The following is a 15,219-nucleotide window of genomic DNA, read 5'->3' as shown; positions in this document are numbered from 1 at the left end:
CACTTCAAGATGTTTCACATTCACTAATCAATGAGAAGTTGCTGATCAGATACGATAAGGTTTTAGTTATGACTGTTTTGTAAAGCAACGACCCAGAATGTGAAAATCGTATACAGATTTTGAAGGCGTTATGAGGGTTAAGCTGTTTTTAGTAGGCTACACAATATATGCTAAACAAGAGGCTTTTTCTGTTTTCAGTTGACGTGGCTTGTATTCTAACAAATGGCGAAGAGGACACAACTCAAAATCAGCTCGTTACACCATCAGGTGTCCCATCGTCATGCGCACCTGATAAAACAGCAACCCCGGATAACTTCGTAACAGAGGTATCGTTACCTTTGAGTGCCAGTATCAGTGAGTCTGAGCCCTGTGACGGAGGGAGGTGTTGCAGAGACCCAGACTACAATAACCCAGAGTCTTGAGCCCAAGCCTGACGAATGCAACGCGTCCACCTTGAGATGTGGGGAAAAGCGGGAGAGGGAATCAGAAGACCCCTCTGATGTTTCTGTGAAACGGTGTTTGAGACCATCGGAGGAGAGAAGGAAAGAATGTATGTAATAATCATCCGTAATGATTGTGTATTTAAATGATTAATTGCATGCTGCTAATACAAATGAATCTTCCATGTCACAGTTCTACCAGACTACGACATGAGATGTGCCGAGTGATATATGTGTGCAGTGATTTTTATTGTTTTATTTTATGCACTGATAAGCCACTACAGACATGTGAAGTGAATAACATTGATTTGATCATATATTAGGCAGCAAGTGAACAGTCAGATCTTGACCTTCATGTGCTGGAAGCAGAAAAATGGCTTAACAAACACTCTTAAAAATAAATGGTTCTTCACAGCGATGCCATAGAAGAACCATTTTTGGTTCCATAAAGAATCATTCAGTCAAAGGTTCTTTAAAGAATGATCTATTTCTTACCTTTTTATAATCTGAAGAACCTTCTTTCGTCACAAAGAACCTTTTGTGAAAATGTTACAGGTTCTTTATGGAACCATTTAGACAAAAAGGTTCTTCTATGGCATCGTGAAGCACCTTTATTTTTTAAGAGTGCATATAAGTGACAAGGGCCAAGGCTAGACAACTGGGTCTCCAAAACAACAAGTCAGTATGTAGGCTATATAAGTTCATAAGCAATTTATTATACATGTATTTTAAATATAAAATTGGATTTTGTCATTTGTATTTGATAGGGTTGATGAAAATGGCTTCATATTTTGTATCAAAATACTTGTTTTTTATTTTTGTAGTTTTAAAATACTGTAAAATACTTTAAGAAGTCTACATGATGACCTGATAAAAATGTGGCGTCTAATTGGTGCCTTCTCAGTAGTTTGCCCAATTAATATGTATGTGTCCTCTATACTTATATGGCTCTCAATAGATTCAGTGCTTGGAGATGGGTTAATACTCCTTGACAAGTTCTGTTCAAAACAAAATCAAAACATTTTAATCGTTTAATAATTGTTGAAATGCTCAAATGTTTGTTTTCAACTTCCAAATAGGTGTCCAATGATTCATAAATAAATATTGTATGATTGTACCATAATAGCTGTTTAGTATGATCATGATTTTGCATACCATTGCATGAATGACTGCCTGACACACATTATATTGATTATTAACAATCAAATGATTAATTAGCTAGAAACTAGTTGCTATGAATACAGGTGCCATCAGTTCTCTTCTTATGAATGACTTGTTTGCCATTGAGTCAGTGTTGCTGATGCAAAGTAGGCCCGTCGTTACCAAACACCAAGTAACTAAATTAAATTTGCAAACTGTTAAAGGGTTACTCCACCCCAAAATGAGAATTTTGTCATTAATCACTTTCCCCCATGTCGTTCCAAACCCGTAAAAGCTTTGTTTATCACACTTCAGAAGTATGTGTAGCATGTACTATAATAATAGAATAACGTCATCAAAACCATTCAATGTAATTGAAGGGTGTAGCATCAAGATTTGTTTACATTGCAGTTACTGGAATAGCCAGAAGGGCATATTGTCATCATTTTTGGCATGTAGTGTATAAGCAGGTAAAGTGAAACTCTAGACACTCACAACTATATATTTATACTATATTATTAAATTTATGAGGGGATAAGTGAATATAATTGATTGTTTTATACAAATCTGTGGCAGTTTCAGTCTGTGTATAGTTTTTACCTGTGTTTAGACTACTGTTTAAAACAAATATAGTTTACAGAAACCATAATCATAGTTGGGTTGTTCCACGAAACCGGTGCCTTTTCCACTTGGAAAAAATGAAAAATAAAATAAAGTTTAATCAACATTTTTTAAATATCCATGAAATGAAGACAAAAAATTTAATGTGCCATCTTAGGCTATGCAATTTATTATTTTATGATTATTTTTCTACCTCTTATTTTGGTATTTTTGTCAACCCTGTTACCGACACAAGCGTTACTACTATAGCTTAATTAGAACTATGTGACACATATGAGGCACATTTTGGTCCCTATTTTCATTGGGATTGTTGAAATATTTCAAATTTTGGATTTGTGTCCTTGTTACCATTTAGGTATTGAGTAATATTAATTAAGTACATGTACTTACTATATGGTTAGGGTTACTTCATGTAATTATGCATAATTTATTGTTATTATAACAATAACATATTGGGGGGTGGTGATGGCGCAGTGGATAAGACACATGCCTTTGGTGTGAGAGACCCGGGTTCGAATCCACTGTGAGACACCAATGTGTCCCTGAGCAAGACACTTAACCCCTAGTTGCTCCAGAGGCGTGCGACCTCTGACATATATAGCAATTGTAAGTCAAGCGTCAGCTAAATGAATAAATGTAAATGTTATAATAGTAAGTACATGTAACGTGTAACAAGGACACCTTAATATATATTTATAAATGTTTATATATAAATAGTTGAGAAATGGCGCCTCCAATAGGTCCATGAATGCAATAGCTCAAGTCTATATCGTCATATGTGAAATTTATAGGCCCATTACTTCAAAATGGTACCGTCAAAATCTCTGAATCTTTTCAGACATTAAAGCCTCTAATGAAACTTTCAACGCACCCTCAAGGACAGCTGAGATTGTGTGGCTCGAATTGGGCAACCAGTGAAATGGCCTATTCAACTGTATAGTCACAGTATGCCATATTTATAGGTCCGTCTTCTAAATGGTACAGTAAACATGTCTGATATATAATGATACACACACACACACACACACACACACACATATATATATATATATATATATATATATATTTTTTTTTTTTTTTTTTTTTTTTTTATGTATTTATTTATTATAATGGACAAGCACACTGGGTATAAGCACCCTGTGAAACTTTTAACACACACTCGCAAACATGGTACAGTAACCAACAATGCAATGGCTCATTCAGTTTAATTCAAATTTATTTTGTTTAAAGCATTTCACAACACATATTGTTTCAGAGCATATTGCTTTTTTCTGTAACAAAACCAGAATAGTCTTTATAGGAGTGGGTGTCAGAAAGAACAGTTGAAATACAAATACTATATATGCATTTAAGCAAATTTTATCTGCATTTTAAAGCAATGAAAATGCCATCATTTTGAATCTGGAGTCCTCTATTCACAGGTGCTGGGTCATATGAAGTCTTCATAAGAGGCTAGATTTAAAAATAAATAAATAAATAATTACTGCATGCAAAGGATGACACGTTCAATCATTAATGATTAATAAATAATGTAATTAGATTTAATGTTGACAGCCCGTTTTCTCAGTGTTATTTGCATTTGAAACTTTTCCCTCTTTTCCTCGTTTTCCTTTGGTTTTACATAGCTTGTAAGCTCTGTGCGCGTTTTACTTTCACTTTCAAATTAGTGGCAATTCGGCTTCAAGCAGTCGTTTGTCTTTAGTTCACTTGAGTTTTTCCACTTTCCCTCACTTTCCTTTGCTTAAATAGCTTGTAAAAGCACCTAAAAAATACTGTGGAACCAAATAGGCTAAATGAAAAAAAAAACAAAACAAAAAAACCCCTTCCAACATCACCTTAGATAAATGGCAGGTCAACAGGCTTTTCAAAATCCGAAATATTTTTTAAAATATGCGCATTTACATTTCATTTTGAAACTCTTCTGCCATCTTCTTGTCCGTCTCGCCTCACTCTTGTTGTCAGTCAGCTGGACTCATTCTCCTCACGTGATAAATGAAATCTGATCTGTGATGCGCGTTGTTCGTTCGGTGTGCTGCATTGAGCAGCCGCGTTCAGTTTTAATTGTAATGTCTGTTCTCTAACTGAACTAAATAATTTTTATTACTATTTAAAAAATCTAAATGATGGTGAGGGACGGTGCCGCGTGGGCAAGTGATAACCGGTGTTGCGGTTTAACACCGGTATCACCGCCAACACAGTCTATCGCTAATACAGCGAAGCTGTATTAAAAGAATAAAGCAGCCGCAGCAGCAGCTATAGTGCTAAGCCCAGAACACGGAGCGTCGATGTCCCCATTCAGCAGGCATTTGAAAATTGCTAAAAGTTTTCCAGAGACAGCCATTAACGACAAAGTCATGGAATTTATAGTCTATGATGACCACCCTTTTCCCATGGTATGAGGGCTTTATTTTTGTTGAGGATGCACTTTTGTTTTTTTTGTTTTTTTTCCCGAGGTTGACAAATATCAATGCATTTTATTTATTATGTATTTGAAAAACACGTGACTTAAAAACTAACTTCCTCATCCTTGTGCACTAAAAAGGTTGAATAGATGCATTTCTTTATGCATAAAATACTTGAATATAAATTTGTTTTTAATGAGTTGTTAATTGCAGATAAAACATAGTTCTGTCATAATTCTGTTAAACCATTTCTGTTACAAAATATTGTGGTGCCTTACACCAAAAATAAAAATATTTGAAGAGTCAGGACTGATGTTTGCTATTATAATTAGTTTCATCAGTGAATCTTAGATTTTGTATTCTCCTGGGTGCACAAACTGAAGATTATATGAAAACTATAATAAAAATAAATATATGAACTTATTGGGTATCGGTATCGGAATCGGCCATGAGAAGGACTTAATTATCGGTTATCGTATCGGTTAAATTTTTTAAATTAATATTTTTCATATCGTGCATCCCTACTTTTTATAGTTACTGTTTTTAATATTTTTATTTTTACAGCTCAATATGCATTTCAATTTCATTTCTAATTTTAAAGGCCTTACATAGCCTACAGCTCCTTTAACCTCATTCTGTCACTCAGTTCCAGTTAAAGAAGTCTTATCTTATTCATTAAATCACACTGACTGGAATAACAAGTCAGTTTATTTAAAGATGAACTCTGATGTGAAGCTTCTTGTTCACTGGCCAAATTCCCATTTCCGCGTGAGTTGTAAAACTGGTTGTACAACTATTTAGATATCTGTGGTGGGTTTATAAACACAACATGCGCTGCCTCTACACTTAAAAAAGTTCTGTGGTTTCAGTCAAAGGTCCGTGTTTGGTTAAATTTATGAAGTCAACTGATTGTTCAAACATGGCAGGTATTGTCTTTCCACGCATTTGTCGCGCACAGCACTGTCGAAACACGAAACTGTGGCTTTGTATATCTATTGTGGCGGCATGTGTTTGCTTTATCTACTGGAATGTGCTGGGTTCGATGTCATCAGAAGACTGGAGCATATTTTACAGGTAGGTTCAGACAGACTTTCATCCAGGTGCGCATTATTAAGATCAGTGTTATTCTCATAAGATACACTAAAACTCTGTATTTATATAAAAAAAATCTATATGACTAAGATTAAAACATAAAGTTCACGCAAAAGTTAACTAAAAAATTTAAACAAAGCAAAACAACAACAAACGTTTGTCACACATTGAGAAGACACCTGCTGTCATAAGATGCCAGCATCTTTTAGAAACAAGGTACAACTGGTGTGATATCTACTCATCTATTACAGGTCAGTGGTGGTACCCTAAGCCTGTACAAAGGCTAAAAGGTACACAAATGAAAAGATACTAATATGTACCATTTAGGGGTAAATGTACCTTTTAGCATTTGTACCTTAAAATACGTTCCTAGTGACCTAGTTTTGTACGTATTCTGATAACACCGATAACACAGTAAGACTGAGCCAGAATAAAACACAAGGGCAGAGCAGTCTTTACTTTACTATAACTTTTAACCATAATATAATTTTCTACACTTATTTGATCCATTGTGTACTTTACATGCCATGTTAATGAGTGCACTGTTTTACTGAGTTTAAGCAAATGTTTTGAACACCGTGACCAGGCTTTTACTAATATGCATGCAGTTTTGGTTCTGTGTATCCTTTGCATAATAAACAAAAGGCTCATTCATATCCTTGTGACTGTACATTTTTCAAAACACTGATGTGACTTGCCAGAATATACCACAGTCCTGTCATGATCATTCTGATTTACATATGTACGAGTTAATTGGGGTATTACATGTAAGGGTTAATGGGACATAGAACGATATTTAAGGGTTAATGGGGTATGATGTGGTATGTAAGGGTTAATAGGGTATGGTATTATATGTAAGGTTTTATTGGTTATGGTACAGTATGTAACGGTAGGGTTAATGGGGTACAGTATGGTGTGGTATGAAGGCGTTAATGGGGTATGGATTATTATATAATATGCAAGGCTTCATGAGTTATCATATAAAATGTAAGGGTTAATGGGGTATGATGTGGTATGTAAGGGTTAATAGGGTATGGTATTATATGTAAGGTTTTATTGGTTATGGTACAGTATGTAACGGTAGGGTTAATGGGGTACAGTATGGTGCGGTATGAAGGGGTTAATGGGGTATGGTGCGGTATGAAAGGGTTAATGGATTATTATATAATATGCAAGGCTTCATGAGTTATCATATAAAATGTAAGGGTTAATGGGGTATGGAAAAGTAACGTATGGAATGGTATCTAGCAAAGTGAATTGTATTTAATGTACTACTGTTTTATATATTTTTAATACACTTTTATCTTGAGTGGCCTGAAGATGAAGAATAAAACAAGTGTTTCATTTTATGCTCATGCCCTTTATTTTTTTTTTTAAGTTTCAGTAAGTTATAGTATTTCCTATATATCGCTTACTCCTTCACATCCTCTTCCTCTCCTGCTCTTGTTAAAGAATTGACTTCACTTATGTTTTGATCTGCTTTGCTCTGCAGGGATGAAGTAAGCTGGATTGTAAACGATACAGCTGAAGAGGAGGTGAGCCGAATATGTGACTAAAACATGGCATAAAGCTAGCAAAGTGCACAACAATGACTAAGTCAGACAATTTCTCTCCACTCTCTCTTTAGGCAGTGCCAGCCTGCTCCTTGAGACATACCATAAAGAAAGAAAACAGTCTGAAGAGAAAGTTTAGCTTTTTAGTGCCTGTTCTGCAGTGGAATGATTCTTTTATTAATTCACATTGGCAAAAGCTCCAGAATGAACCGTTGCCGTATGGCTGGAAGGACCAGCATTTCCATGGTAAAGTTGGTGTAAACACCAGCACTTCAGACATGAATACAAAGCCATAAAACACTCTCAAAACATTTTTATTTCCTCCTTATAACAGAAATAGGCAAGACACTTTCTCTGCTTTCACATCCTGCCAACAGTCATCTGTTTGAGCGGAAAACATCAGATACTTGTGTGCGTTGTGCTGTGGTGGGTAATGGAGGTATTCTGAATGGATCCAGGCAGGGGAAAACCATAGACGGTCATGATTATGTTTTCAGGTTTGTGCATTCTATAAGAAAAATCCAATAAATTTCATTTTTGGTTGAACTAGGCTATCCCTTTAAGATGACGTAAAGTTAAAATAGTCTCTACCACCCCAGTTTAAAGTTGCACTCAGAAATATTTCCAGGAAAAGTAAGAATAAATAGTACTTTAGGGATTTTATTTTTTTTTTTCAAACCCATACATGTCATATAAGTAGCCTAATAAAACCAGTTTTATTTTACATGGAGCTGTTTTGCCTCATGGGCTCAGGCATGTTAAAATCACATGACCAACCACATCATCACTGTGTTTTTGGAATAAAAGTGCATTCAAGCCATGTTGCAATTACTGGAATTACCAGATTCCAAAAAGCAGTCACATCGTTGTAGAACTCGTTATTACAACTTAGATCAACTGGGAATTTTCTGCGAGCTACGACTTGTATCAGGGTCATTCTTCAATTGGGGTGGAAAAATGAGAGGCAGAATTAGTAAAAATGCTTTTGTTTTTTTTCTAAGAAAATATATTGCTATGCATTTAAAATTGGTTTAATATGCAATATCCATTAAAATGAAAGCTTAAGAACATTTTGATTTTTAAATAATTTCAATCAAACACTGGTGACAATCTTTACTATACAGTATTTGTCCCTCATGAGGGAAATTTGTTTTGAGCAATGAAATTTGCCTGTTTAAGAATAACCTTATCAAAGATAGACTGAAAATTGGGGTAAACCCCCAGACCAGGCCGCTATACCATACAGTAAGATAGATTCAATACAGGCATGATAAAACAACAACTTGACCCTTTGGGCCACCCCAAATAATCTGAGCCTCCTTAAAAAGTACATCTTTTGTTGCACCCTTCTACACAGGTTATCCACATGCACCTGTCTAACAGGCTCATTAATTATAATAGGTGAGTGGTTGCCTACCGATCTATAATCAAAGATAATTTCCTCTGTTTTACTAACATTTATTACAAGACTATGTTCTTTACTGCATAACACAAAGTCAGCAATCTCTGTAGTGTAGCGCTGAAGGTCCTCATACAATCGACCAAGAATGGCAGTGTCATCTGAAAATTTAACGACAATGTTCCCCGGATGGTGACTCCTATATTTATTTGTGTACAATGTAAATAAGCGTGGTGAACAAACACACCCTTGGGGAACACCAATACTAATAGGTTGACATTCAGAGAAAGACTGCTTGATTTTAACTTGTTGAGTCCTATCCGTAAGAAATGCATGGAACCATTTAATGCTATATGGATTAACAGCCATGCTATTTAGTTTGGAGAGCATAAGGTGTGGCTGCATGGTATTAAAAGCAGAGCTCAGATCGAGAACAAAGCAACCTGGCATAAGCCTTTGGATCCTCCAGATGTTTTAAAATGACCACAGTAAGGATCGCATCATCAGTGCCCCTGTTGATTTGATAAGCAAACTGATAAGGATCAAGATGGTCCTTAACCTCTTCCTTAAGCCTCCACACCATAATCCTCTCCAAACTCTTCATCACAATACAAGTTAAGGCAACTGGGCGACAATCGTTATGCTCCTGAGGATTAGGTATCTTTGGAACTGGTATAATAATTGATTTTTTCCAAATAGCTGGTATACTATGTAGATCAATCCATGCTGGGGCTAATGTCTTCAAAATGTATTTATCAAATATGTCAGATCTGCAAGTTATCAACATAACACCACAGACACTAATAAAGTGTGACACATTAAATTGTCACATCCATATTATGTTACAAATGCAATCTCTAAAACTCAATTAAATATGTATTTTAAAACAAAAAATGTATCTATCAACAGTGCACAAATTGTGCTTACATACAGAATACAAACATGCAAACATTTTATGATTTATTGGTATTTAAAGTTTATTTCAACTGTTGTAAAGTAGAGGGACACCACTTGCCACCACAAATGAAGAACCACTGATGATTCATTTCGGTGTTATTTTTAGACATTAATTGTGTTGTCATACAAAAGCATAATTCAACTCTGAGTAGAATGTCACCTGTTGTCTTCTCGAAATGACAGTAATTACACAAAAGTGAAAGGAACATGATGTGTGGCCAAATATGGTAACCCATACTCGGAGTTTGTACTCTGCATTTACCCAACCCAAATACACACACACAGCAGTGAGTAGCGAACACACACCCGGAGCAGTGGGCAGGCATTTGCTGCGGCACCCCGGGAGCAATTGGAGCTCATTTCATTTCAAATTGAAAAACAAACTATCAAAACATACACGGACCATTCACTTCCCCCACCTACAATTCCTTCTGGTACTTAGACTCAAAGCTGTGACCTTTGGTTTACAAGTCTGACTCTCTAACCATTAGGCCACAACTGCCCCAAATACCATCAGTGACTGATGCATCAACACCAATAGTAGTTACATTGCAGTTTATTATTTACTTTTAAGTAATAGTTCACTCTGAATAAATAAACATATATATATATATTTTCCCCTGAGTCCTAGTAAATTTCTGACCCTGTTTTAGATTAGTAGCCTACAGTTACAGTTAACTGCTATAACATCACAATCAATGGTAATAATAATTATCATTATTTATAGGGTAAATGGGGCAATAATCAAGGGGTTTGAGGATGATGTTGGGACAAAGACATCTTTCTACGGCTTCACCACCAACTCTCTCAAGAACTCATTAATGGGATATTACCGAGATGGCTTCGACAAAGTGCCAAGTGACCCGGTAATTGACCCTCTCTTTCACAATTTGTTTCATTTGTTGCCATCTGCTGGCCTGCTGATGAATTACAGTGAAGTCTTTGATGTTACAGGGCATTGGATATATTTTTATCCCTGCCGAAACTCGAGACTATGTGATGCTGGCAGCTGCCATCCAGGGTGTGTCTGTACCCTCGGGACCTGATAAAGGTGACAGGTAGGTTTAACAATAAGATTCCTACACATTGCTATTTACTTCACATAACAGGTTACAATCAATTTTATTATTATTGTAATCATTTCCTTCTTTTCAGTTCATGGATTTGAGTTGAATTGGCCAGGTCTCCTAAAACAATTAACATTGACCAAAACTGATTACTGATTATTACTTAATATATTGAGCTAATCATATAATAATATATGGGTATATCAAACATATGTACTAATAAAAACCATTAGAACATCCAGTAAAATCAGAAAATAGGCCATTCATTGTTGTGTAAAATATGTGAGAAGGCAATTCTACTTGTGAGCTCACACTCCAAAGTGATTAAAAAATATAGTAATAATATACTCTCTAGGATGAATTCACTGTTGATGTTTAAATGAAAGGCAATAAATGGCTACGTGTCCCTGAATTTAATTAAATGTATACTTGTGTATAACTAGGAGTCCCAGTGGGAGTCATACACTTCAATTCAAATATTAATGATTTATGTTTCTGGAAATTTGCCTATAAAAGTTTTGTATGATCATTTGTTTTTGGGTAAATAATATTGAACAATAAAATGTGTTATGAATTTCTTTACATTTTATTTTATTTCATTTCATTTTTATTTTGGTTCCTTAATTTCTTTTTTTTTTTTTAGTATTGATTTATTTTTGGCATTTTCACCTGACAGAACTGACAGGAAGCGAAGTGGGAGAGAGATAGGGGGGCGGGATCGGGAAAGGTCCTCTAGTCGGGATTCGAACTCGGGACACCCGTAGCACAATGGCACCGACGTATTTTCTTAAATTTAAACAATTATTTTGCATTCTGTTTGCTACATGAATTTAACTGCATTACATTGGAATTCTAAAAGGCATTCTGCCAGTTAGTGTTTGAGTTTTTATTTTAACCATTACTTTGAATACTAACTAACTGCTGAGTTTATTTGATTATTAAAACAGGCCCTCAGAACTTTTTGGATATAATCCCGAAACATATCAGTTCAAGATGATCCATCCAACCTTCATTCAATATGTGACTCAAAGGTGAGAACATTTTCCTACACATATACATACACAGTATATCATTTTGTCACATTTTTTCCTTCTCTCTTAATGTAATGCCATGGTATAATTGATTAACAGGTTCCTAAAATCTCCACAGCTGGAGCAATATAGAGATGTGTACATGCCCAGCACGGGTGCACTGATCCTTTTGGTTGCTTTACACACTTGTGACCAGGTCAACAACGTTTTTTATAAATAAACAGCATTTGAAATTTTTATTTATAAAAGCTTTTTATTTATTGTTAGAATGGCCCTGAAACCTACTGGTCCAGCTGTTGTTAAATAGATGTTGTGCTTGCTGGCTCTTTCCTCAGGTCTCTGCATATGGCTTTATCACAGAAGATTACAAAGACTTCTCAGACCATTACTATGACAAGGTGATGAAGCCTCTGGTCTTCTATGCTAACCATGACATGGAGATGGAGGGGCGTCTGTGGAAGCAACTGCACTCTCAAAAAGTCTTGTGGCTATATCAGAGACAAAAAAAAAAGGACATGATGTCACTTCAGTGAATCTTGGGACGTCTGAAAAAACAATTAACAAGACTGCATAATGAAATTGCCAAAGCAGTATTTTGTTCTGGTGTGCCCTGATTCTCCTGCATCCTTTATATGCAACATAATTGAGGATGTTATTTTTAATAAGCTAAATAAGTTATTTAACTCAAAGGGTTACTTGGAGAATTTCCAATCTGGTTTCCCATCACATTACAGCAAAGAGAACATGCTTCTATTCAACTAAATATTGAGAAAGGTAAAATATCAGTGCTGATGTTACTGATATTTAATGCTGTATTCTCAATCACAATACACTCTTAGACAAACTGGAAAACTGGGTTTGGCTCTTTTGGCCATATCCAGAAAGCAAGGATTCTTGTGTAAACATAGGTGACTTTAAATTAACCACAATGGCATGGCGTCCCCCAGGGTTCAATCATAGGTCCTCTCTTATTCAGTCTGTATATACGTCCAATAAGCTAAATAATGTGGAACAACAAAATTGCATGCTACAGCCATGCAGTTCAACCTAGCTCTATCTGCATGGGCATTCGGTCATTAACAGCAGATCAGATATTCATATATTTGGAATTTATTTGAAAGTGCTATCGTTAAAACCTAAATACACTGAAATGTTAATGGGATCAAATACTTCCAGAATCACTAGAGTTGAGACAGCTAGATATTGTCACGTTTATGTTCTGTTTTGGTACGGTTTCTGTATTCACATTTTCAAAGTGCCTTTGTCAATCTGTTTCCTTGGTTATTAATTAGCTCTACACCTGTTCGGTTTCCCCCTGATTGCCCTCACCTGTTATTTAAGCCCTGTGTTTTGCCCTAGCTCCTCAGTTCCGGTATTAATGTTGATTGGTGTTTATCGCCTGTGTTTCTCATGCCTGTTCCTTTGTGTGGATTTGTTATTAAATAACACTCTTTGGTTTATATTTTTACTCCTGCGTTCTACAGCCACATGACAGATATATCCAGAGGTCTATAGATCTTTCTGTGAATTATGTCCTATACCTGACCTTAGTGATTGCACTTAATTTATTTCCCATGACCAGCACCATCACATGCTAAAAATTATGTGTATTGTTATGCCAAATATTTAATATACAAATGTATCACTGGTATAGTTTAGCGTTCTTGTAGCTCAAACAGAGCTTGGTGCTGGCAACAACAAGATCATGGGTGCACTTATTATCGAATGAATGAACTTATAACGTATATATTAATTTGGATAAAAGCATCTGCCAAATGATTAAGAATGAATTCAGAATACAGGGTGATTTCACACTTTCTACCTCAACTATGGAAGTAAACCTGGCATTTAAGTCAAAACTTCATCCCTTGGATTCAGTCAGTGGATGACCCATAATAATTTGGAGAGGAGCTGATTAAATAGTCAAGGGAATCAGTTCCAGGTATGGGGTTTATGGGAAATGGAGTTCAGGGAGATAATAGTCAGTACTCAGGTTGAGGGAGCCTTCTGGTGGTGAGCAGGAGGATCTACAGAGGTTGCATTTATTTGATCAAAAATACAATAAAAACAATAATCTTGTGAAATTATAATTTGAACGGACTTTTCTATTTGAATTTTAAAAAGTCATTTATTTTAATTAGAATTATGCCTCCAGTCTTCAGTGACTCTTCAGAAATCATTCTCATTATGTTGATTTGCTGATCAAGAAACATTTCCTTTTATTATCAGTGTTGAAAACCGTTGTGTTGCTTCATAGTTTTGTGGAAACCATGATACACAACCGTTTGGGGTAAGATTATAAAAGAAAGAAAGAAAGAAAGAAAGAAAGAAAGAAAGAAAGAAAGAAAGAAAGAAAGAAAAAATATGACTTGATACTGAAGACTGGAGTAATGAAGCAAAAAAAAAAATCAGTTTTGCATCACAGGAATTAATTATATTTGAAAATGTATTACAAGATTAGTGTTTTCCTGTATTTTTTATCAAATAAATGCAGGCTTGGTGAGCATAAGAGACTTCTTTCAAAGAGGTTAAAACATCTTAAATCATCTTAAATCTACTTCCCCAGGATATAAAAGAATCTTGGATAGTTTGCCTACAGGATTGCCGTTTGCTTTGACAGAAAAAAGAGAAAATAATACAGGGTTAGAATGACTTGACGGTGAATAATGACAACGCTTTGAGGGGAACTATTTCCAAATATGTCACAGTGATGGACTTGATAGCACTTCATTTTGTTTTTAAAATATCCTTTGCTTTGTGCGGTAAATCTTACTCTATAAAATACCTTCAAAAGAAAATAGACTGTTTTTTGCTTCAAGGTACTGGTTTCCCCCTAGGTTTTAGCTTGTGTTCACTGTGATAATGACATTAACTGCTTTATTAAAACATGCCCCAGGTGTGCAACATCTGTTTGCGGGATATCCGGAAGATGATAGCAGCCCCTGATCCTTTGATCACCGCGCACCCTTATCTTTGTGGGAGCAGGTGAAGGGATGCAGAACCACAAGCATTATTCTCCAGTTTTCACCTGGTTCTCCACAGCACACAGTCACATTCAGGCACTTGTCAGAGCCATATTCACTATCCTGTTCCAGATGACTTCATTTGAGAGGAGACAGGAAGCACTTTGATCTTTGGCTGAAGAAAAAGACTTAGATCACAGTGTTTGTGTGCAGATGCAAGTTTAAGCATATAAATGAGCCATGAATGATTGAACTTCTTCAGTTTTATGTTAAAATATCCTCAGTAAATTGTACAAAACAAACTTTGAGTTCCATTAGTTTTAAATTACTGCACAACAAGTGAATGCATGTTTTTTGGGGATGAGCAATGGAGCCATAAACCCAAAGAAAGGACAAATTGCAAATGAGATCAGTTCTTTCTCCTAGACAGCAATAAGATTAAATGAAGACCTTTGCTCATATCTTTTGCTTCTCAGATTTTTCTCCTGAGAAATCCCCCAGTAATTTCACATGTCTCCTTTAGAGTCTCAAGAGCAATCTCAATAATGTCTCAA

General features: G+C 35.6%; 1 protein-coding gene across 2 annotated transcripts; it reads left to right on the top strand.

Annotated features, from left to right (window-relative positions):
- Positions 1-5,390: 5,390 nt before the first annotated feature.
- On the top strand, positions 5,391-14,099 carry st6galnac2 (ST6 (alpha-N-acetyl-neuraminyl-2,3-beta-galactosyl-1,3)-N-acetylgalactosaminide alpha-2,6-sialyltransferase 2). 2 transcript variants are annotated; one of them, XM_079409763.1, is made up of 9 exons: positions 5,391-5,677; positions 7,188-7,230; positions 7,323-7,494; positions 7,583-7,745; positions 10,332-10,470; positions 10,559-10,662; positions 11,619-11,702; positions 11,802-11,898; positions 12,038-14,099. In XM_079409763.1, exons 1-9 carry the CDS (start codon positions 5,499-5,501, stop codon positions 12,233-12,235), a joined length of 1,179 nt encoding a protein of 392 aa, XP_079265889.1. In that variant the 5' UTR covers positions 5,391-5,498; the 3' UTR covers positions 12,236-14,099. The 2 variants fall into 2 exon arrangements, with proteins under 2 accessions (XP_079265889.1, XP_079265890.1); XM_079409764.1 differs by having other exon boundaries at positions 5,403-5,677; positions 11,821-11,898; positions 12,038-13,790.
- Positions 14,100-15,219: the final 1,120 nt, after the last annotated feature.

The sequence above is a fragment of the Barbus barbus genome, assembly GCF_936440315.1.
Source record: "Barbus barbus genome assembly, chromosome: 4".
NCBI classification, from domain to species: domain Eukaryota; kingdom Metazoa; phylum Chordata; class Actinopteri; order Cypriniformes; family Cyprinidae; genus Barbus; species Barbus barbus.
The sequence above is the reverse complement of the archived record's forward strand: the minus strand, read 5'-3'. Positions and strand labels throughout refer to the sequence as shown.

What these genes read in the sequence shown, in the direction of transcription:
- st6galnac2 (XM_079409763.1), top strand. Translation starts at nt 5,499, where the DNA reads ATGAAGTCAACTGATTGTTCAAACATGGCAGGTATTGTCTTTCCACGC. An exon ending in ACGATACAGCTGAAGAGGAG is followed by an intron (nt 7,231 to 7,322) that starts GTGAGCCGAATA and finishes CTCTCTCTTTAG; the next exon opens with GCAGTGCCAGCCTGCTCCTT. An exon ending in GGACCTGATAAAGGTGACAG is followed by an intron (nt 10,663 to 11,618) that starts GTAGGTTTAACA and finishes TTATTAAAACAG; the next exon opens with GCCCTCAGAACTTTTTGGAT.